A 24804-nucleotide genomic window follows, 5' to 3' on the forward strand; every position below is an offset into this window, starting at 1 on the left:
GATCCTCAAAGCGAGGCGGGGCTACTGCATGAGGAGCTGGTGGAACAGTAGTTGGCGATCACACCTCTGGACCAGAATGTCCAATCAAGTGCTTCAGTATGGTGATAGGGGACACTTGGCTGGGGGAGGTGCTGCAATGTTAAACGGGGGCCCTTAATAATTCATGTCATCAAATGTCCCTTGACACTTTTTGAAAGAGTAGTTAATGTCTAGTCTGGGCTTGTACAATCTGACCTCCCTGAAGATCCCCCTGAATTCAAATGGTGACGGAATTTCAAACTTCTCCCCCTGATCTGTTGTGCAGAACGACTGCTACAGTATGTGACAGTATACGGTATGAGGGGCTACACTGTGCTGGTGGACAGGGGGGCCCTCTTGTATTTGTAACTTGCATTCAGATTCTGTGGGATAAGAAGGTTCTATATAAATGCAATCATTTCATGAAGTAGTTGAATGTCCAGTCCACATAGAGTCTGTGTAAGAGTTATGGATGGTTAAAAGTTCATCAGAATTTTGTCTGTGCTTCTGGTTAGGCAAAAAGTAGTGGTCTTCACTTTGCAATAGACATCTTGGTTTATATGTCTTTTCTGTGGTTAGAAAAGCTCTCTGAGGCTGAACGTAAACTGGTTCAAACGAGAAAAGCGCAAAAAAACAGACTTTATAACATCTGTCTGGGCAGCACCGTGTGTTAGAACAGATTGCTGATGTCTAGATTTCGTTACGCATCTTTTGTTACATGCATTGTTAAAAAGCTACACCTCTGCTTCTCTCTCGATCATTTCCACAAATCTGCGCATCCGTAATCTGCCACGCTCAAAATCCTTTTAGGAGCACGAAAACAACAAGCTACTGTACCTGATCATACTCGCCATTAAACCATTTCCCTGGTTCCCCTAGATCTTTAGACCTTGACGAGTTCGGTGATGAACATAAACATCACTTTCATCATACAGTATGCTCAGTTTTTCATTTGTAAGTTTATTATATTTTAAATCCAAGGGCAATGCGAAATAGTTTGATGACAATTCGGAAAACAGCACCGCATTGAACATTTAACTGAACTGCAACCTTAAAAATCCTTCACCGGCATTCTGCTGGCGCTCTTATCTCATACATACAGGTACTATTTAATGCATTTTATGCTAAAGATATAGTGAAAGTCTCCTGAAACTCCCCTTTGCTTAGAAGTCGTTGACAAACACAAGTGCTTCTGTGCTCAGGGTTTCTAACCGTATCAAACAAGGGGCTCCCACACTCCTGACGCAATCTGCCCGTATCGGGCGGCTTATTGTAATCAACCATCTAAATAAACGCCGAAGTGAGAGAATGGGCTTGAGCTCTCTTTCATTAGCAGGCATTCGCTAACCCACCCGCGTTACGTGCAGGTGTTTTTTTTAGCAGCATGAGAGAAACTAACTCCAGGAGTTGGAAGAGAAGCAGAGAATGAGCGAGTGGGCTGCAGAGCACACGCGCACCAGCCGGAGCGCCTCCGTGCACACGCGTGTGTAATTGTGTGTGTGTGTGTACGAGCGTCTCCCTTTCCTTCCCCCAGCCCCGTTGCCCGCCCGGCTCTCGCGAACCGCAGCTGACATGGTCGTCCCGCGGGGGGCTCTGAACTTCAGCACCAGTGACAGCCCCGTGCTCATCCTGACCGCCAACACCAGCTCGCGGGCCGGCCTGGCGCCCGAGGAGCCGCCGACCCTGAGCCGGGCTGGCCACACGGTGGTGGCCGTCTTCCTGGGACTGATTTTCGTGCTGGGGTTCCTGAACAACCTGCTGGTCCTCGTCATCTTCGCCAAGTTTGAGGCGGTCCGGACTCCGATCAACCTGATTCTGCTGAACATCAGCGCCAGCGACATGCTGGTGTGCGTGTTCGGGACCCCCTTCAGCTTCGCCGCCAGCCTCCGCGGCAGGTGGCTCATTGGGCACCTGGGCTGCAAGTGGTACGGGTTCGCCAATTCACTCTTCGGTAAGCTCACTTTAATTCGCTGACGGGTTGTGCCCGCGCAGCCCGTTTGCATTTAAAAAAAATCAACGGTTTCGTGTGTAAGAGGTTGCCACTGCGCTGGCAGAACGGGGCAGAAAGTTTCGGGCAGACTTGCAGGCTTGGCCGAAGTGCAACGCGATGAATATTACCAGCCAATTAGTTCCAACGCTGCGGAGGCTCTGAAAAGTCCGTGCGTAAAGAGAGGTAACACTTTGTGTACTTTAATTACTAGATTATGACCCTTTTTTTCCTTTAAAAAAATCTATCTTTATAAAGATACATATATTGGCAAATGCTCGCTCCTGCCCTGATGGGGTTTGTTCTAGATTGGGGGTTCGCATGAGTCAGACCTCAGTCCGACAGATTAAGCGACGCCGCCAGTTCGTTTCGCCCGACTCTCTGCGTGGAAATGCGCTTCAGGTGAAGACAAAAATAAGTGCTACAAAATTAGCTACTGCAGATGAAGTTCGGGAGATACTGCTAGGTGCCTGCGATTTCCTCGGTCGAGGCTTTGCGATCGTATCCCGCGCTCACGCCGAGTTTAATTAACTTTCAGGAGAGCTGGGTTTATCCTCTCACCCGAGGAGTTACGGGCGGGGGACGCAAGTGAGCGACGCGTTATAGTCCCCATCTGCGGGGTCTCATGTTTTTTTTTTTTATCCTGATGCTTCTGGCAAAACAAAAAAAGAGTAAATATTTACCACGTAAATCACTTCAAATCACTCAATCTGGATAGCGCTCTCACGCTACTCTGGTGAAGAGAATTGCATCTGACTCCCGCCAGACATCAGAGTCTGTCTCCACGGGGGTCCCGAAATCTCTGAGCTGCGAAGATTTTTTTTGAATTTTGAAGCGCCTTGTCCCCTTGTCCCCTTGAGGCGCGCGCTCACCCCGGGGTTCAGTTCCCAGCTCGTGCACGGCCGAGCGCCCTGCTGCACCTGAGACCCCAACTCCACCGCCACCCCCCAGTCCCCCAGGCGTTTTTTTTCCCCTCAAACTCTCACCGCTGGTCCTTTCCAACTTGGCGATTTGCGCTCGAAATCAGGAGGCAGCTGAAAGCAGGCTGTCAGCCTGAAGATCAGACACGGCGGGGAGAGGAGAGGTGGCAGCGAGGGCAAGGCAGACCGGCCATCAGAAAGCCACTTCTTCCTGGTAAGGGACGAGGCAGCTGACGGTGTGTTTTTGGCTTGACAGCATGCCAGGCCACTGCAAGGCGCACACGCACAATTCAGTGACCACAGACACACGCACAAAACCGAACTGCCTATTACACCCAACGCTGGGGAGAAAAAACAACAATAAGAAAGAATGACATGCAAGCTCCACGCAGAAGGTTCACCGTGCCAGGCGCTAAGAGCTCTGAAAAGGGGGCGGGACTGAGCTTGCTGAGATATTTAAATCGTGGGAAGTGACAATTGACAGAAAGAAATGCAAAGATAATCCGCACAGTGCATAGAGGGAGGAAAGAATGACAGTTTTGGCATTTAGGGTGCAGACTCGTCAAGTCTAGACTAGACAGCACTGGACTGTCTGCTAAATACACGCAATAGAATGAACAGTGCAGGGGCCGGCGCTGACAGGGACAGCCGAACCTGCGTGGCAAGCAGGCAGGACTCACCCTGTAGCCCGACCACTACTCCCAGTACCTCCTGTTCCTCTGATGGAGCGCCCCATTGCCACCGTAGTATACTGTGGAAAAGGACAGTGAGATCATCAGAGCAGGGGGGGCTTGGTCGATCTGGATGAACACAGGCAGAGATCTTGTGCTGTACAAAAACAGGTGACGCTCAGGAAAAGAGGAAAATTTACAGGGAGGGGAGCGATATCTATGGAGCAGCCTGTCAGTCGGAGCGAGCACGAGGTTCCCTTTGTCTTTCCAGCTGAAGGAGCCCAAAATGATGGCTCCCCGCTAATGAAGCAGAGCTGAGAGCCAGGGCGCCCCGCTTTGTACCCTGTGAGTCCTGCGTGTGCGCCTGCAGGGGGGGGGGAGATGGGGGCCAGGTTGAGCCAGGCAGCACAACACGAAAGCAGAAACAACATGTGGCAATCCGGAGTGTAAAAAGTCAGGAAACTGACAGAATTGACAGGATCTGTAGCGCTGAGATTACAACATCAAGCATCTCACACAGAGGGAGAGCGATGAGAGAGAGAGTGCATGAAATAGTGCCTCAGCAGCGCTATGCAAAAAAGGCTGATTCTTTAGGTTTTTGCTTCATCTAGGCAATCTCAAATTGTACTTAAGGTCCGTTTCTTTATAATCCTGAGACGTGAGATGCAGGCTTTCCTGAGGCAGTTGTGTATCTTAATAAGGCTGCCTTTAGCAGGAGAGAATCTCCGCCACTACAAGCCAGTCATGTGGAAGAGGGTTCTGTGGACTAGATTGTAGCCACTGTTAATTAAGAAGCGACTTTTTTGCTTATTAAAAAACAGGAAATGTAAGACCCAGAGCTCACCTTTGGAAAATATGAAATATCAAGAAGCACACCAACCTCCAGATATACAAACCTTCAGATAATTGAATTTAATGTAATTTACTGGATTCTATGTATATATTATTAATGAGAGTCAGGCTGCTGACCAAGACGTTGGACATTCTACTGTGTTTTGAAAAATAAAGTTAGACTGCTTTTATATTCTGAGAGAATGCTTCACACTCCTTTCTTTTTATAATTCCTGGTCCTACGAATCCAGAGCAGAGAGTGTGTTTCGTACATCTGTGGATTTTTATGTTGTTTTTTTTTTGTTTTTGGTATCATTTTAAATATTGTGATTTTTGTGAACAATTTCTAATTCTCCAAAAACCGTCAAAAGAATGGAACTGAAGACGGAATGCCAAAAATAGCCCAGTTTATCTTAGAGATATGTGTGTGAATTATGTGAGATATCCAGCTAAGTTTTGCCATTACTGTATTATACATCCCACCAGACACATAGCCTATTAGCTTTTCTTAGGAGTTTATTACAAGACTTTTAATTGTCTAGTAAAGCAATTCTTGCTCAATATCAATTAAGACACAAAATATTTCTCAAACATTGTCCAAACATGCAAACTACATTTTCCATAATGTTTACCCTGACTAAGAGGGGGTGAGTGTACTTGAAAATTAATTTGAAATGTCAAGATGTCCATGAATGTTTTGTTTTACTAAGCTCATTGAAGAAGAATGCGAGATGTAATCCCAATTCTTATAAGGGACTTCTTGCTAAATCTTTAAACCAGTGATAGCTGGCACATCACAGTAGCCAGTTATCACTAGCTCTTGGAAAGAATGATCATTCAGTGCTAAGAGCTGTTCTGGAGGATTTGATCAAGAGTGGGTGGTTGCAACATGCACCAGATAATCACCTACATTGATTATCACATGGGACAGCGTAGACAGAAAATACTTCTGCCTTCCCTCTTCTCAGTCTTTTCAATGCTCAGAAAAATAAACACATTTTTTCTTATTTCTCAAAAAGGAATCAGATTGCACTGTTGAGCAGAATGTCTGTTGATTACAGCTCATGCTGGTTTAAGTTTGCAGCAACAGTGATTAATGCATTTTGTTTTAAAGATAGAACGTAAATATTTCCACATGTGGGATATCACAGATCATGTTTTCTGAAAAAAATGTAAATGGACAATTTTCTGTGATGACAAATATGCCATGTATTTATTACCTATATAGTAACTCCATTACACAGCATTCATTAACTCCCTTGGTGTAAATTCTGAACCCCAGCTAGGTCTTAATTTCCACTCTGGTAGAGGGTAGAGAAATAAACAGGAAATGCGGAATATGCATTTTTCCCAAGCCCACATGTCAACAGAAGCCGTTTGTTCACCGTTTTGAGTAGTGCAGCAGCAAAGCTATTTTACTAATGAGTGCAAATGTCTCTGCAGAACCAGAATTAAACAATGAGCTGTAGCCCTGTTAATTACAGTATATACTCGACATTACTAAACACACATACTGTATACAAGTATACATCCATGTGTTATCGGTGGAATCTTACAACTTCGTATTAAGAGTCTGTCAAACTAATTTCTCTGTAGTGATTAGAATGCAGAAGCTGTTATTTACAGTGGGGTTTCCTAGCTAGATACTGCTTCAGGCTGCTGAGTGTCCTTGTCTTTTTCCTGTTTGCAGGCTGGAACAAAGCACCTACAATATCACAGCATGACTGCTGTTCAAGAGGATTGTGTCTAGAGGAAAGGAAAAAAATAACACCCAGTTTTGTTAATTTAATTAACTGATATTTCCCCTGTGGACTGTTCAAATGTTCTGAGCTCTAGAAAGTGGCAGGATGCAGAGTGAGATTAAATTATCTGAGTAGGTGTTTGCATGGCACAGTGCTCAGAACGTCCTGAACCTGCTTGTGAACAAGTGATAATAACCGAATGAAGAACATGATCTCTGGCAAACATCACTGTATCATTTGCAAAAGCGTCTTTTATACTCATTGTGCTGAACCTGAGTGAAGGAAAGGGGTTTAATGAGCATATTGCAATCAGCATTTATTTCCTGATCTCGTGAGTTCATGGTGGGCGTTGGTCACTTCATTTGTAAATGTGTAGTCTGCACTGGGCTTTAGCGACACCAGTCAGGGTTCAGGTGTTGTAAAAAAAAAGTTGTTAAAAAAGAGCACTTCAATCCTGTCTTCTGTAGAGACCGAATGAAGATCTGAAACCCATCTTCTGACTATGCGATGAGGAGTGACAGTTTCCAATGTGGTCAAAAATAACATCTGTTTTGACCATCTCCTCTTCACAGCATGGACAGAAAATAGTTGTGTTCTTTCTATTGCAAGTCTGCAAAACTGTAACAATTTGTTTTAAGGCCAAAATAATGACTTACATACAGTTAACTCGCAGAATACTGGGCTTTCGTGAGCTGCTGGATCTGAAGCAGATATTCTGAACAGTTCTGCTGAAATGTCCTTATTTTCTGTGAAACTACATTAGATCTATTGCATTGTTTTGTAGCTTTATTTTTTTCACATCATAACGTATTCACCTGCCTGCTTTCAATGTTGTTAAGGCTCTGTGTTGCGACAGTACTGTTTGCTGAAGTGCAGTAATTGCTTCAAGTGGAAACTGGAGCAGTCAAGGGCATCTCTTGAATTTCCTCGCTGTGGCATCTCAGGGATTAATTGAAGGAGAGCTGACATTCCTAGCAGAGCAAAAGGCTGCAAAGGGATGGAAGTGAAACAGGCTTATGAAGGCATCCTTTTACACGTTCCATGGCAATGTCCTGCTTTTCTGAAGCCCATTACAACACACACTCAGAAACAAATGCTGCCTAGAGCATAGCAAAACAGGCATTACACTACACAGGGGTTTGCTGAAGAGAGCTGCAGCCGATTCCTGTGACTTTGAACAACATCGGCTGTGGATTTGTAATGGAAAGACTTGTGTTAGAAAGGAAATCGCCCTTGAACTGAGGGATGAAGAACTAACAGACTCTTAAGTAAATGAAAGCCAAAAGAAAAATAGAAAAGGTAAACCTGGGGAATCCAGCTTTGTGTTAGCTAATTTTAAAACGGCACGGATTTTCCACACATTCGTCATCGGGAATCCTGGTAGGAGTTGCAGCAATTTAGAATATATTCCGGCAGTAAAGGGCTTAGACAGGACGCCAGTCCACTGCAGGGCACACACACACACAGGCAATTTAAACCAACAACGAAACCAACTAATCTAGCCACCAGATCTTTCAGACGTCTGGGGAAACTGGAGCCCCCCCAAGAAAACCCACATGGACCCGGGCAGAACATGCAGGGTCCCCACAGAAGTCTCCCCAGTCCATAACTAACTCAAAGGCAGTATCACTCGCTACCACTCCACTGTGCTGGATAGGAGGATGTTTGCTGAGTCTGGGTCACTGTTTTCCAGTGTTTCCACTGTTTTTCTTCACCTCTCATTCCAAATGTTTCCTCCCAGGAGGCACAGCTGTGGTCAGGGATGTCGAAACGGAGAAAGACCCTTCTCTGCTGGCCTCTGGTGCTGGTTCTCATTCAGAAACGTACTGTATGTGTGATTTCCTGGTGGGTCTCTACCCTTTTGTAGAGGACACACGTTTTAGATGGGGTGTAAATATATCAAAAGAACACACAACAACATACAATAAGTATAATGTCAATGAATTTATTTTGTTACTTAGTGTTAATAACTGGTCAGAGGAATTTGGGACTGCAGTTTCCCTTTAAAAATTCAGCTGAAGATAATATTCATTGATATACAGAACATGCAGGCACAAATATTCGACAGCCTTGATTTTAAAGCAGATAGGTAAAGCCAGGTGACAGTACTGAATAATATATTTTAATTTTCCTTCTCTTTTGCCAGTACTACGTTTTGGATGTTGTTGATGATCAGTGTTTAAATTAGTGGTCTCTCACCTTCCTCCTGGAGAGCATTAATTGGCCAATTTCTAAATGTGGAACAGTTTCAATGTGATCACTTAAGCATGTGATTAGTGAAATAAGTAGAGATCATTTGGGACTAAAATTGAAATACACTTCGGCCCTCAAGGACAGGAGGTCTCCTAATTTGAACAGATAACTTGCTTAACTCATCAATAATGTACAATTTTACAAACAGGTGATAAGACTGATTTTTCCAGGTCCAAGGTTAGACACCCCTGGCGCACAGTCCTGACACTTACTACCTTATAAAGATTAGATGTAAGCATGCTTAATGGAAAAAATAATAAAGTGAAGAAAATAATAAGCAGCTTACAGGGAGACCACAGAAAATAATAAATTATTTTCTTTAAAGGAGTAGTGCACAACTCTGGAGAGCCACAGGGATTTCTTCTGGTTTTTTTCTCACCTAAACCCTTAATTGACTAATTGGACTCATTAGTGACTTAACTGGACAAGCTGAAGCCTCTCCTTGTTCCTGCAAAGACTTTAGATTAGAACAGACCTGTAAACCCTGCTGGACAGCAGCCCTGAGGACCAGAGCTGGGTTCCTCTGCTTCAGAAAGAGACCCTCAGGGACACAGCTTCTCACTACAAGGATCAGCCCGCCAGGTGAGAGCACTGTGAAAAGGTCATAAAAAACCATCCTTCAGTGAGTGGCTCAAACTGCAAGCCGGGCTGATGTCTGACTCTGAGGCGCTGTTTCTGAAGATGCCTCAGAGCGCCTTACGATTCTCAAACTCAAAAGGGGACAAAAACAGGGGCATGAATCTTTAATAAAGACAGCAACCTAATTATCTATCATATGGAGCAGCTAATGAAAGACATAGTTAAAAGAGAGCTTAAAAGCGAAATTATACAACGACCTAAATGAAACAAACCGCTTTCATGAAACAAAGCCAGAATCAGAACAGGCAGTGAATTCCAATGAAACCAGAGGCTTTCGTAGTCCTGGCACCAAAGGGCCAGCAGCAAATGTAAAATCTGGTGAAGACTGATAAAGAGAATTTCTGAATAGATAGCACACTGTCTAGCACACTGAACTGAGGTCCACTTTGATTGAGAGCAGCTACGTTGTGATATTAAAATGAAAAATGCATTAAATATAATGCAAGCTGCAGATGGGAAAGTTCTACTCTGCATGTCCTCCTCCTGCCCCCGTGTCTCACCCCCGTTCCTTCCCTCACTGTGTGGACATCGACAGGGGGACGTGTGCGAGGACGTGTCGTCTGGACCGTGGACAGGGCCTGTGTTCCTCACATGCTGCCCCCTCTGTCCCCTCCCCTGCACAGGAATCGTGTCTCTGGTGTCTCTGTCCCTCCTGTCCTACGAGCGCTATGTCACTGTGCTGCGCTCCACCAAGGCTGACGTGAGAGACTACCGGAAGGCCTGGCTCTGCATCGCTGGCTCCTGGCTCTACTCCCTGGTCTGGACCCTCCCCCCCTTCCTGGGCTGGAGCAGCTACGGGCCGGAGGGTCCCGGGACCACCTGCTCGGTGCAGTGGCACCTTCGCTCCCTCAGCAACGTGTCCTACGTGGTCTGCCTGTTCGTCTTCTGCCTGCTGCTGCCCCTGATGCTCATGGTGTTCTGCTACAGCAAGATCCTCATTGCCATCCGAGGGGTAAGATTGGCGGGTTTCCAGCCCCTGCAGTGCGTGACACATGAGCAGCGCGCGACCAGCTGATTCAGCACACTGAGGTCAGGTTCCCTGCAACGCAGTGCACATGCGAGCATGCGAGTGCTCGCCACTACCGCTGCAACAGTGAGAAATGAGAGATGATTCTGTTAAAGAAGTATGCTGGCAGACACTGGACGTATAGATAGGCTTGTGCAACATGCCTTTCAAGCTTTCCTTATAACTGCAGCTCTCTCCTTCCATTCTGCCGCAAGCAGTTCTTTCGAGGAAGAGATCCGCTTTGTCTCCCCAGTTTCAAAGCTGTCTTTCATGCCCCTTGCAGTATCCTTTTGAGCCATTAATGACTAATGGTATAGGGTGTTGAGGTTTTTCAATCAAATCTAATCTCGTAGTGGCTCCTTCCCAGCAAATGTTTACAAACAAACATGTCAATAACAAATTGCTGTAGGGCACGGTGTGGGTTATTTGCACAATTTGTGGATCCGGTTTTACAAAAGGCTTGACTGGTAGATGTTATGTTGTACGCATTCATAATCTCCATGCACTGGTTCTCCAGTCAGATCAATCACAAGCTCATTTCATCGAAAAGCTGAATGAAGTCTTTCTGATGATGCAGCAATGGGCATTTAGCAGCTATTCAAAATTCTCTGTGGGCAGCTCATTTTGAATGAGTAATCTTTTGGCTTGCCTAGCAGACTGGAATGTGTGTATCTGTTTTCTGTTTTCACAGAAGATTGTTTTGGAAATATGAAACATAACGGCTCCGGTTTTTGAAATTCAGACTCAGTTGGAAAAGGCAATAAGCCGAATACATATTCTGCCCAGGCTCTGCATATGGAGCAGAAATTACCCACGTCTCAAACCAAGGAGCTCCGGAGTAACCCACAGCTGTATGCAAATGCCAAGGTAGTTAGGGAAGGAACAGAAAAAACATCAACGACAAAAAGAAAGGAGCGACACTTTAAAAAATATTCTCTTTGCATCATGTCACACTTGATCTGACTCTAGAGTTGCAGCTTATTTTTTTTAACTTTTCGGTTAATCAAGCGCTATGAGCACACCCCTCAATGCCACATGAGATAGGCCTGCTGCCGATTCGATTGTGCTACAGCAGTGATGGAGACCCTCTGTGTTTATTTGTGGACATGGTAAACAGGAGAGCCTTCTGCATTCCCATGATCCCCTGGCTGTTTGTATCAATTTCATACCTGTATGCTTGCGAGATCAGAGCCCAGCACACTCCTGCTTACTGTGTCCAGATATAAACACCATGGGGGTTCGAAGACTGCTAGCGATATATTGCACTTGAAGTGCAGCGAGTCCTTCACCCCTGCTGTTCTTGCACATTAAAGAGGATTTTAGATAGAGCTGCCAACACAGCTGCAGCATAATAATCTATAAAAACCTATTAGGCACCACTTCCCTAAACAATGCTGATCAGCTACACACTTGGGATGAGCATTCTCTGAGAGCCATCCACAGACACACTTAGTCTCTCTGGAGTTCAGGCATGCATTCATAGCTTCCCAGCACAGTGTATGTTCCTGAAGTGTTTGCCTGTCAGGGTGGGTTGAAGATAATAGAAAAGCCCCTATCTTGCCCAACAAGGACATGGAAAGAATTTGTTTAAGAATCTTGTTTTCTAAACCACAACACCTTTTCGCCAGCTAATTTCCCTGGAGATTATGTAGCTCTGTTCGCTACAGCTTGCAGACTGATTTGCTGGTCCTGCTGAGATTTTGACATCTGCCTCTCTTCCAGCAGCTCCTATCTGGAATATGGCATTCTTGTTCCTTCATTTCTCTCCCTGGCAAATCCCTGATATAGCCTTGTCAGCAGGAAAGAAACGGGCAACAAAAATTGGGAAAATAGAAGCTTGAAAATATTGACCTACCCATAATACATTTTTGTAAATATTCTGAAGTTTTCATATGCATTTATTGTTTGGCACATGAAAGTTATGGATCATTTAGGGCAATGGATCCCAAGGCTCTTTAAATAATTAAAAAGATGTCTTCACTCATTTTTCACATATAATGCAATGTTGGCAATATTCTACCAGTGTGCAACAAAATTAATAAAACATACAAATGCTGTTTTATATTTTTGCTTGTCGGCAGTATTTAGGGAGCTATCCCAATACTGATTTGCAAGTTTAATAAAACAGTTTTGGTTCTTTTTCTGTTGATTTAAAATAAAAGAAAGCTCTTCAATAAAATGTTCCCAGCTGGTTTAAAAAAAAAAAACACCGCTGAGATACAATCTGCCAGCTGTGTGTAAATCAAAAACGAAATTATTTTTAAAGAATGGAAGTTCACTTGCAAACCCGACCTGCCTGTGACCACCTCCCATCTCTGAAGAAGAGAGGTGGCTGCCAGGGTGCCCCACGACGTAAACGAATTGAGATTAAATCTAGCGGAGAGCACCCTGAGGGTCAGGTGGAACAGTGCGCGTTGAGCCTTTTAAAGAACCGCGCTTACTGTAACATTAACATCTCTAAGCCTGGATTCAAACTGATGACAAGACAACAGCAGCTTTGTGGTGGAGGAAGCCTCATGTTTGTTTTCACTGCTCCAGGGCCCTCTGACCAGCAGAAGACAACCAACCCCCCCAAAAATTGGTGTGTTCTGTGTTTAAGGACAGGGGCGCCCTGTCCTGGGCCTGGAGGCCCACTCACCTGCTGACGTTTGTTTCAGCCCAGCTTAATTATGGAATTGAACCCTTAATTGAACTCTTGAAAACCTGACAATAAGTCAAGTAGATGTAGTAAACGCGATGGATTCTCACATACAGTCTAGTCTACCTTGAGTCACTGTGATCACATTTTTGAATATTCCGATCAATGTGACTTAAAGATTGCAAAATCACAAGATTGATCTCTTCTTGCCCAAGTGAACCTCTATTAATGTATTAATATCTAATTAATACATTTAATAAATAATTCATCAAATGAATCAATTAATAAAGTTGATGTAATACTTGGAAATACTAGTGGAGCTAGTATTAGTATTAGCTAGGTAACACGTACATACATTATTGTCCCTCGACGTGCCTAAGTCTACTGCACAGCACTGTATGTTTATATAAACTCTGACAGCACCACATACAGTACGCACCCATATGCATCACATTTACTCTCTCCAGGCGTTTAATTACACCTCATGGTAGCACAGGAAACTGGCTACTGTCATAAGGAATCCAATCTTTTCCAGTCATTTACCTGTGGGGTTCAAAGTGAAAGCAGGTGGGGGCTGCCTTCCCAAAATGCTATTAGTGCTAAAAATGGCAGTCTCATGTGCCCAAATGAGCCATTAAACATGGATTTCAAGACATTCAAAAGACTCTAGCATGAAACTCCTGCATGACATTTTGCTGGATGCCTTTTCTGGCTATCATAATTAAGCTTATCCAGCAGATACTATCAAATATGATACCACAGCAGCATGCAAGCACATGGACAAAATAACTAAACCGCTCAAACATTTAGTTCACTTTTGCAGTGGAAATAATGACGCTCTTGAAATCAACAACAACAACAACAAAAAAGAAACCTCTGTCTCTTTTTTGCACTTTTATCTAAGTTGAAAATGAGAGTGACAGCAGGAGACCAGCAAAGTCTATATTTACTTCTTCCTTCCACTGGTCTCTCTCTGTGGAAATAAAACAGGAATCCATTCCAGGGAGGCAGGTTAAATGTTCAGCAGGTTAGTAACCCTCTCAGATTCGTGACTCATCTTCGCCTGTGAAAGATTACATAACGTGAGCAAAATGAAAGAATATTTAATTAGAATCCCAATCTGTGGCCTGGCAGCGTTAATTTCTTGCCCTGTTTCATGAATGAATCATTGGAGTATTTTTAGAATCTGGAACATGTCTGTTACTATTGGTGACTGTTACTGTTGTGTAAGCGTCTCATTTCCTACAGGAGGTTTTCAGCTCATCTGAGGGAAAGGTCTAATACAACTGCTTTCGTTCTAAGCAAGCAGCCCAGCTGCTGGCTGGTCTCTAAAGGTTTTTTTCTACGCAGGCGTTAATTTGTGCTTAATTTTAAAACTGATGAAATTCACACCTGAAGTGGATGTTAGAAAAATAAATTCAATGGATGCTATATTTTCATTAAATGCTAAATAACTTAACAAATTTAACAAAAATTAAATAACTATTTTTTTTCACTCTGTACTGCCACTGTAGCCTCTGCACACAATTAAATATCAGACAGCAAATATAAACAATTCTCTTCCCGAAGGAAAAAAAAACAAATCTTTTCTCTTTCAAGTTTAGGGTCCAAAAAATCTTTGCTTCACTTTTTTAAGGGATACTCCCTGTTAAAACATCCTGAGCCTTATATTAACTCTGTAATATCCATTCTAACTTATTGAGATTTGAGTGTGGTACTGCATCAGTGTGAGCTGGCACAAAGGAACAGGTAAAGGTTAACTCAACGCTGAAAAGCAGACAGAAAGAAATAACACACAGTTTGGGCTTTTTAGCCTTCTTATACTCTAATAAAGCCTGCCTATTTATCGTTGTTTGTATTTAACAAAGGCTAACAGCTCTCAATTTATCTAATTTTGTCTAAGATTCCACACATGAGTTATTCGTACTGTTTTTGAACTCTCAACTTTTTGAAAATGCACTTTGTAGAAAAGCATGTTTAAATGTCATGCGTCAGTCCATGGCTCTTTGATCTCAGCATGTCAAGGTTTCTGGTGTATCAACACTTCCTTCCTGCTTCCATAGATGAGGCTGCACACTGCTAAGCAGGTTTAACTGCGGAGTCCTGTGTTTCCATAGGAAGAAGCTATAGATGGTTTGAGCTTTGCAGAAACAAACCTGAACAGGACACTTGTTGATCTGTAATGTCCCCACACAAAGACATTAAGACAAAAGCCAAGACTAACTGTCTGAGACAGTGGCTGAGATGCACCCAGGCAAGTCAGACTCACTGGGTTGATTTTGCCTCAAGAACCCTCGCTGTTCATCAAGGACATCAGACACTAGAAGAGAGACATTATACATAATCATATCATTCAGAGATCCATGTTAACACTGAATTATTATGTGTCTTCACATGCAGCAAAACACTCTTTTTGCTTGCTGCCACATTCTTTGTCTCCCAATCTGGAGAAGTCTGATGACAGCTCTGTGCATCAGGGCTGCAAGCTGCAAATTTATTTTTAGTCACAAGGTACTGAAAATGCCATTATGAAATTTTTATGAAAATCGAATGGCTTTTTTTTATTACCTTCGATCACATACTGCTGTTCTTCATGACTTTCTGTTTTCATGTCGGAAATGAAAAGGCAGATCAGACACGCGGAAGCAGCTGAGCCAAACTCGGAAAAGTAGGGCTGCAGCAGCAGGGTGTGCGCTGTGTTTCTGCTGTTGGGAAACAACGAATAAACAAATCGCTAGGTAAAAAAAAAAGAACAATGAAGTACTTTAGTATTCACAAGATGAGAGGTGCTACAAGCACCCAGCTCTCCCAGGAACCATGGGAAACGCTCACCAGCAGAGCCATTTCACCAGCTGAAACACAGCAGACTCCATAGGGCCAAACAGGAGAGCTAGCCCTGACTGGAGGAACAATGTGCCTCTCACTGACCTCACTGCTTCTTGAACTCTCTCGCACCTCTGACTCATTTCCTTGCTATGCTTGGGGAGTATTTTTATACACACTGTCTTTTCCCATGCTAGTGTACCCAGCCTATTAAGTCCTCAAGTGCTGACTGATTATTCCTCTAACAAAACAGGTTCTTTTTTCAAAGAAATAAAAAGGCATCTTTACGAACACCTCCCACACCACCTTCCTTCTCCCTCTGTCTCTCCAGCCCTACTTGCTGCTTCATGACAATTCACCTGCTTACCGTTCCTTAATTCATTAACCTGTGCTTGAAGCTGCCAGAATAAGGTATAAAAATAGTAATCTTAGGTTTCTTTGTGAAATTCTCTGTCTATTGTTTGTCAGCTTTTAAACATGGCTTTTACTTATTTTCATTCCATTATCACAATGATTGCTTGTCCCTCACTGGAAATAGAAAGCAAATTTAAAATGGTCCTTTACATGCACAGGTGCTTGTGTAACAGGACACCTGTATTACCTACAAGTACATTACTAAGACAACAGGCAAATGCCACATTACGCTACTTTAACATAGTGTAAAATCATCGGTTACGTGAGCAATAATCTGAGGATTGCAAACTGATGCCTGTACATCAGTGATAAACTTTCCTGACCTGACACTCAGCCCTGAGCTCTCTCTTTGACTAGCATGATCATGATAGTTTTTTCATCCTCTTCGAGTCTCAATCCTGAAATGAACACTCACACTTGCCTTACAGAATAATCACATTGTCTGCTGAAAATGCAGTCTTATATATATATATATGCATTTTTAAATGCATATATCATTCATTCTTGCAGTTATTATCTTGCACCTTGGTTCTTGGTGCTTTCGTCTCGTAATGAGCCTTACTTACAACTAACCAGAACTAAATCTTACGACAAGGAGAAGGAGAAAAGGGGTTGGGTTGAAGATTCGACTGCAGATTCTATACACATGTATTCTGTGGAGAACCTTAGATCCTGATTCAGGGCGCTGGAGTTAAATGACACTCTGGAATATCTGGGGCACACGTCAGTTTAGGTACTGTAGAATTACATTCTATAAAAGGATAATAAATTGTCTTTTAAAATATTTCTAAAGCATTATGGAAGAAAGAAACTTATTTTTATGAATAACCCTATTGTAAGGGTTAAGGGTGTGAGTCTTTGTTTCTTCCATAATGCTTTAGAAATTTTTAAAAAATATGATTTATTATCCTTTCCTATAGTGTAATTCTAGGGTTAGAGACTGATCACACGCCATTTTACTGCAGAAGAGATTGGTTATAATCGCATTCAGGCCCCTGTGTTAATACCTGAAAGACATATAAAACATTTCTAAACGGCGTTTGTAACCCCTGATTTGAAGTGTTACTAAATACCAGTCACACAAGGAAAATATCCATCCCTGGAAGAACAATATGAAAGAGACATCAATAAGGCTGTACATATAGTAGCATGACTCAAAACGGAAGTCAGGCAGAAGCAAAGAGCAGAGTATACAATGACATTATACTGTATATTTTATTGGCTCATCTCCCTGCTGTTGCTTTGAAGGGGCTCACAGGGCATGCCCCCTGCTGTGACCCTTTCCCCAGAGGTATCACACACTTTCCCAGCTACCTTCCCCCCACTAGCAGAACCCCTGTCCACGGGCAGAACCGAGCACTAGTCACATTTTCCTATTACTCCACTTCAAAGTAAGCATTTCCATAAACCTTATCCCTACAACACAGGCAGGAACACATCCTCCCACGCCAGATGCAGACCCACCAGGCCCGCAGATGGAAATCACAAGACGATTGCAGGTTCAGCATCTAAATGAGTTTGGATAGTGAATCCCCCAAACACCAGAAATACCAATACCTGGCCAACAAAACATTCCTGCATTGCTTTTTAATGGAACGTTTGCATTTTTTAGGTCAACCATGGATTTCTGATTACAATAATAAACTGCAATAATAATAATAAAATACAATAATAATAATAATAATAATAATAATAATAATAATAATAAATAAATAAATAAATAAATAAATTAAAAATAGGAGGTCTCTGGTAGTCTTAATGATCACCTATGTTGCTTTATATATCGCACTAATTGTGCCTTGTGCCTAATTGGAAACAATTTTGTATACGGAAAACTAACACAGGAAAAACCTAAAAGAAATTCCTGCATTGGTGACAAGGGGACAGTGCGGGGGAAATATAGCAGCCCTGATTGTAGTTTAAACACCAAGACCTCTAGAACGGTCTCAAAGGAGAGAGGCTAATTGATAGGGAGCTTCAGTAACTAATTGACCTGAGGATCTCATCCAGCTGTTTCTTGAAGGGAGCAGTGGTCTAGGCTTGGGGAACATAGTTGGGCAGCTTGTTCAAGGCTCCCACCACTCTTTGCATACAGCACTGCCCTATTTTCTAATTTTTAAATACATACAGCAGTTTCTGCTAGTGGCCCCTAATTCCTGTTTTACTGCCGATTCGGAAGGCATCCACTGGGATGCTTCTGTCACCGTCTTTGAGGACAATAAAAACATGATTCAGGTGCCCTTGTACTTTTTCTTTCAAGACTAAACAGGTTTCATTCTTGCAGCCGATCACTGCAGACTATGTCTTAATGAGTCCATGGATGTGCAGTATTTTACAGTACAGCTGCTCCACTCTGCACTCTTGATTCCAGGGCAGCAATATCTTTTTCTGTGTCTTGGTGTCCGAAACTAAATACAGTATTGAATACAGACTCCCAGATGAGGTCTTACTAGTGCCTTGGACAGTTGAAACAGAACAGTACATTCTGTTTGCCTTTTTATTGCTTCCCTCACAGCATCTCAAAGAGGAAAATGAGATGTCTACACAAACACTTAAACCCCTCTCATAACACCCGAAGATATGTCTGAATGAGAGACAATTCCTGATAGACCATCCACCTAATAGGAAAAACAAAAAAACAAAAGAGCCACAGGAAGCAATGAGCCACTCTTTGACCTGATGATGTCAGAGGTGAACGTCTGGGGGGAAGATAAGGTCAGGTGGTCGGGTCAGCACCACTGGACACAGTATTCAAATGCTAATCCACAGCCGGTCAGATTTGAGACCTACTCCAGTGGGAAACCAAAGCACATCATGCTGTACCTACAAGACCTTCTGTTACACAGCCTTCCATTTATTTTTAAAATCAAATCCTTAGATGAATGGAGATTTAAATAACTAGAGGTTGGGTGTAACATCAAACTGAAAAACACATCTCGGGGTTCGTTCCAGTGTGAAGCCCCAGTTTTCATCTCAGGATGCACAAAATGACATTATTGAAAGATTGCTATTAAGACTATTTAATTCTTTGAAATTGAATGAAATGGAAAGAGACCTCAGCTGCTATTGCCATGGTAAAAACGCCAGCTCACCCTCTGCTTCAATGTGCTCTTTAGCTCCTTCAGCACAGTGTAAATGTAATTCACTCTAAGATTGAAAGCCACGGTACTGTCCTGAGTTATCAATCACCTTAACTTTAACGAAATCTGCCAAAAGCTGATGACCCTGTAGATACCGAATACAAATTGGACTCCAGAAGGATAAAAAAGTCACTGCAGGCTCCCAGACCGGGATGAAATTGATGTCATTATTCAAACACAGTTGAAATCAGGCTTTAAAGTTAACTCCCATACTCAACACATCACTTTAAAAAAAAAGCAGACTGACCTTAATACTGCAAAAGGCTAATCAATTACCCTTTGATTTTGTTTGACACGTGAAATGTATATCATTTTGCACCAGAAAGTCTTCAGTCAATGAAGCTTTTAATTATGCAACAAGCAATTTACCAAAACAGAACACATTTAGTCTCTGCTACTATCTGTACTTTCAGATAACCATGTCTGGCAATCCTCTCACGTAAGTTTAAGAATTCCAAAGAGCTTGCTTATAAAACTCATTTTATTATAGAAAGTGCAAGCCCATCTGCACAGTTCCATTTTCCCTGTAATTAATAATAAATGACAGACACAATTGGACTTTTTAGTGATCTCTAATTAACGACTCTTTTACAGAAATGGTAAGACCTGAGGGCAGTCTCGCAGTGCTGGGGTCCTGGGTTCAATTCCAGACCTGGTGTGCTCTCTGTGTGGAGTCTGTGTATTCTCCCTGTGTTCTTATGGTCTCCTCCAGGTGCTCTGGTGTCCTTCCGCAGTCCAAAAGTATACTGACAGGATAACTAGCTTAACTCTACTGATTCACCATTAAGTTAGTTTGGCCAATTTATATTATCTCTTCAAATACCAAACACTGAGCATCTGAACATCTTTATTTCAGTGTTTTGTTATCCCCATATACAGTACAGTACAAGAAGATGTCACACTGTAAAATCGGAGTAAAAAGGTTAGGAATTGAAGGAGAGAATGGGAATGTCGCTGTCGAGAGAGGCGAAATGCAAAAAGGGTGGATTTCAAAGGGAGAAGGCAGCAGGAAAGCAAGCCAGGCTGATGGCAACTGTAATCTATGGACCCGAGACATCAGCATGTGCTGTGTTCTCACCCTGCAGTAATTCACCGAGCTGAAACGAGCAGTGATTTGTCATCTGTCTGCAGAAAGGCGTGAGGGCACCAGAAGAAACCATCTGAACCATCCGAGTGACATTGAAGGACCATTGAGAATTAGTTGATCCACAGAAACCATCTAGCGTATTGTGCGTAACAAAGAATGCCCTGGTTTTCCTCCTGTACCTGCAATACTGTTCATGTTTAAATGTCTTCAATGTATCAGGTGGAGATGTGCTTTAAACGAGCTGTTTTTTTCTAACTTGTGTGTTCTGCCCCATGCCCCTCTTACTGACAGCCCTGTCTCCCCGCGCTGCTGCAGGTGGCCAAGATTAACCTGACAACAGCGCAGCGGCGTGAGAACCACATCCTGGTCATGGTGGTGTCCATGGTCTCCTGCTACCTGCTGTGTTGGATGCCCTACGGGATCATGGCGCTCATCGCCACCTTTGGCAGGGCCGACCTTGTCACGCCCACAGCCAGCATCGTCCCCTCCATCCTGGCCAAGAGCAGCACTGTGTTCAACCCCATCATCTACATCCTCATGAACAACCAGGTGAGTCCCAGAGGGCACACCCCCAGTATCCCAGCAGCCCCTGCTGCTGACCATGACTTCGCTGCGGCAGATCTCTACGGTAGACCTGCAGTTTTAACCTGGATGGTTCCGTTTCCAATTTTACTCAGCTTTACCACGACTTTTACGGGTTGTTTCTAGTTGTTAAAAAACACACTCAGCTTCAAAAGAGTTTGATAACCCACAACCTCTGAAACTATATAGGTTGTGTGTGCTTACTTTTTAGGTTTGTTCTATGTTGTCTTTAAGCTTTATCATACAATTCCATTTTTCCATTAATTCACTGTACCGTACTTTTACCTTGGTGCTGTGCAGAAATCATAAGTGAAAAAGGAAACAGCAGGAAAATGATTGAAATGAACAAAACACATAGACCAATGTGTCCCTAGCTCTGCATGCATCTGGAGGTACAGTCAATGTTTTTTCAGCGTCACACTGCTGGTTAGTGTTCTTAATCAGCAATACAAACACCACATACAGGCAAATGAGCCCTAGAGATTTGCACTTTGAGGACAGGGACTGGGACTCACTGTATTTTGGCAATTAGAAACAGTTTTGGATGAGTCTGTCTAGGACTTCAGCGTGTCACAGTAGGCTTGGAGTCAATTATTAATGTAGCAGGAGTGACACCTGCACAGCACAATTTCATAGCTAATTTCAGTTCCATTATCACACAGGCAACCTGGAGGTGGGCAGCAGTCAAAATATAAATTACTAAAGCATAACACAAAGCCATCTTCTCCCCATCATCGTGGTGCTTCGCATCGATGTAATTATTTCTGTTTTGAAAAATAGACAAAAGGCAAGCCTGGATGCAGCCCTCAGCTGTCTGTAGCACATGCAGGCCTTGTTGTGTAGATAATTAGACATGCCTCCTACTGGAGTGCAGCTCAAGTGCAGGTTGTTTTGACTCACTCTGCGTTATTGTTTCTGAATCCACATGCGCTCGTGCAAATGTGAATGTTAGAGAGGGGAGCCGTGTTTGAGGCTTACAAAGGAAGAAGTAAAGAAAACTCCATGTTAAAAGGTAAAAATACTTCATTTGTTATCTCAGAAGTCCTTGCAGGGTGAAATTAAAGATCACATACAGTATATAAACGATACACATAGAGGTTTTTTGTTCCTTATTCATTAAAAAAAAAAACGTAAGCCTTTGATAATTTCTCTTCCTCTCACCTTTATTCTCACAAGACAAATGACATCTTAGCCACGGTTACAGCCAATCAGCCTTTTGTTGAGACAGCTCATTAGAGGATTATATGCGTTAATATGTGGCCCCTGCAGAGAAGACCAAGCTGCTGGCTGTGAAGGCAGAAGCAAAAAGAAAGTGCTGTGAGCGTTCATTCTGAGATGAGAGTGCGAGAGAGAGCCGGGCTGTGAATCGATCACTTGCTGCTCGGCAATATGCACCGATTAAAAGGTTCAGAAATTTTTACTAATGTCATCAATCAAAAACAGGGTGGAGTTGTGCCAGTTGAGATAACAAGAAAGTGTATAACAACTGTCTACATGCATCTGCTGTGTTTGCTTTACTTGTGCCAAAGCTTTGTTTTGTTAAATGGGCTTCCTTCCTGCTATTGACATCTCCCCAGTCTCCCGGCACAATTCCTATAGTTGCAGCCAAAAAAAGGACATAATGCAGATAAAGGTATCAGCTTTGCCTACAGAGCCTAAGGCTGCAGGTTGGATTAAGGAGGACAGAACAACCATTTGTAAGCTTTCAGAAAGTTGGAACTGCATTATAAACCGAGCTGTAGAAACTGTTTGAGGGTTTTGGTGCAGCTGTTGAAACTGTGCCAATGCTTTGATTGATTGGAAGGCCTATGATACGCAAAGGCATCCCCAGGGCTAATGAAAAAGCTTATCACAGGGCATAAGTGATTATATAAATTAATAAGAAAGGATCTGTGTTAGGCACAATGGCTATTTTTTAAGTCTAGCTAGCTTTCAGATGCTGACCACAGTTAAAACCAGAAGAGATATAAATAGTGTGTATACAGTGCTGAGAAAAAGTCTGTGAACACTCTAGTAGGTATTCTCACATATTTTACACCAAAGATGTAATTAGATATAAGTGAACATCTTAATAAAAGAGGAAAACACCCTCATTAAACATATAACACAAAAACATAACATTTAACTGGATTATTTAACAAAATGATCCAACAGTAAAAATCCTCATGTGAATAGGTATATGAACCCTAGATTCAGTAACTGGTCGCAGCTCCTTGAGCATCAAAGACTTCAACTGTATGTCTCCTGAAGCTGTTTCTCAGTCTCTTGCATCGGCTTTTGGGAAGCTTGCTACATTCTTCCTCACAGAACCGCCTCAGGGTGGTGACATTGGAGGGCTTCCTTGCAGGAAGACATGACATTCCTGTGGGGTTCAGGTCTGGACTTTGACTCGGCCGATCGGGCTCAACGCCAGGAGGGCTGCCCGTGTGTTCAGGGTCGCTGTCCTGCTGCACGAGCCACTTAAAGCGCAGCTTCAGCTGACGGATGGATGGCCGGAAGTCCTCCTCTGGAATTTGCTCCATTCGTGGTTCTGTCAACAGTGGGCGGCCGTCCAAGGTCACCCCAAACCCAAACACCCCCCCGCCGTGCTGGACGGTTGGGAGCAGGTTCTTCCTTGGCTTTTTCCCCTCACAACGCCTTTCTCATTATGGCCAATGGGAACTCTCCTCCAGGAGTCTTGCGCATTGTCCATTTGAGACGGATGGCAATGTCCCCTTTAGCCTGGATTGGCTTCTTCCTGGCTACCCTCCAATGAAAACCATTCCTGTTCAGTCTTTCCCCACGGCAGGCATGAACACTGGCATTAGCTGTAGATCAATCCAGCTGGCAGCTCCTACTCTATGGCCCTTGTGACGTCCTGTGTGGCTCTCCCCAAGAGGTCCTGTCCTGGGCGGAACCACCATGGGCTTGGATATTCTCCATTTCCCCCCTGTCTGTCTGACTGTGGACAGACGGGGTCTCTGATGTTTAGAAATGGTTTTCAAACCCTCTACAGACTGATGAGCATAAACTAGTCTTTTTCTGAGGTCCTCCGATATCTCCTTTGAGTGCGACATGGCAGGTTTCCACTAACCTGTCCTGAGCTGTATACAGGGTCGGGACAAGATATTGCAATTCATGTAAATATAAAGGGGGTTCACTGACCTTTATTTTGGCACTGTATGCAGTAGCACTCGAAAGCACAGTACTTACATGGGCTCAGGAGAAAGAGGATGCAGGATCTGTACTCTGAAATGAAAAGGCTCTTTATTTGCACTCACCAGCTCAGCTCACAGCTCTACAAGTAGGCACAACAAGAAGATGCTGTACCAGATCCTCAAACTTCTCCAAGGTGACAGAGGGAGAAGCAAAACTAAAAAAAGATAAGTCAGCTTAGTGGAATAACTGAACCTAACTAACTGGCGAGCCAGATTCTGTTAGCCGTTTTCAGATTTAGCTGTAACCCCTTCAGAAAGACAGACCCTGTTCCGCTGGCAGCTTGATTAACGTCCCCGTGTCTCGTCAGTTCTACAGGTGCTTCATTGCCTTTGTGAAGTGTGGCTCCGAGCCTCAGCCCGCCCACACCTGCACCGCCTCGCACCCCAGCGACGATCACCACGGCAACAGCATCCCCTTGTCCATGCTGACCCCCCGCCTGCCCTGCGGCCGTCTCAAGCCCCCCCCGACCGAGCTGTCCACCCTGCACCGGGACGGACGCCCCCTGGTTCTGTGGGCGCACTACTCCCCCTGACCCCCCGGAGGAACTGGCTCGGAGCGGATCTCGGCCAGAGCTGCGGACAGGCTGTCTCGGCGTCCACAGGTCAGCTTGCAGGAAGCACCATGCTGCAGTCGGCCCAGACAGCCCCCTACACCTCCGCAGGAAGGCACTATAGTGAACAGCTTGCAAAAGGGAAGACTGTGCATCACGTCCATCAAGTACTGGCGTGAGGTCTGACTGGTGGAACAGACTTTCATGTATTGTAAGACCATTGTAAGCTGCTAATTGTCATCAACATTTCCTAAAATTTCTATATTTCTACATTTTTTCAAACAAAAACCCGTGGCCGAAAGTCA

General features: G+C 43.6%; 1 protein-coding gene across 1 annotated transcript; it reads left to right on the top strand.

Moving 5' to 3' along the window:
- The first annotated feature begins 1294 nt into the window (after positions 1 to 1294).
- tmtops3a (teleost multiple tissue opsin 3a) lies at positions 1295 to 24804 on the top strand. Its single transcript, XM_088597220.1, has 4 exons — positions 1295 to 1969; positions 9685 to 10013; positions 20485 to 20718; positions 24257 to 24804. Exons 1-4 carry the CDS (start codon positions 1591 to 1593, stop codon positions 24479 to 24481), a joined length of 1167 nt encoding a protein of 388 aa, XP_088453346.1. The 5' UTR covers positions 1295 to 1590; the 3' UTR covers positions 24482 to 24804.

This window comes from Lepisosteus platostomus, chromosome 10 (genome assembly GCF_059453375.1).
Source record: "Lepisosteus platostomus isolate fLepPlt1 chromosome 10, fLepPlt1.hap1, whole genome shotgun sequence".
NCBI lineage: Eukaryota > Metazoa > Chordata > Actinopteri > Semionotiformes > Lepisosteidae > Lepisosteus > Lepisosteus platostomus.

What these genes read in the sequence shown, in the direction of transcription:
- tmtops3a (XM_088597220.1), top strand. Translation starts at nt 1,591, where the DNA reads ATGGTCGTCCCGCGGGGGGCTCTGAACTTCAGCACCAGTGACAGCCCC. An exon ending in GTTCGCCAATTCACTCTTCG is followed by an intron (nt 1,970 to 9,684) that starts GTAAGCTCACTT and finishes TCCCCTGCACAG; the next exon opens with GAATCGTGTCTCTGGTGTCT. An exon ending in ACATCCTCATGAACAACCAG is followed by an intron (nt 20,719 to 24,256) that starts GTGAGTCCCAGA and finishes GTGTCTCGTCAG; the next exon opens with TTCTACAGGTGCTTCATTGC.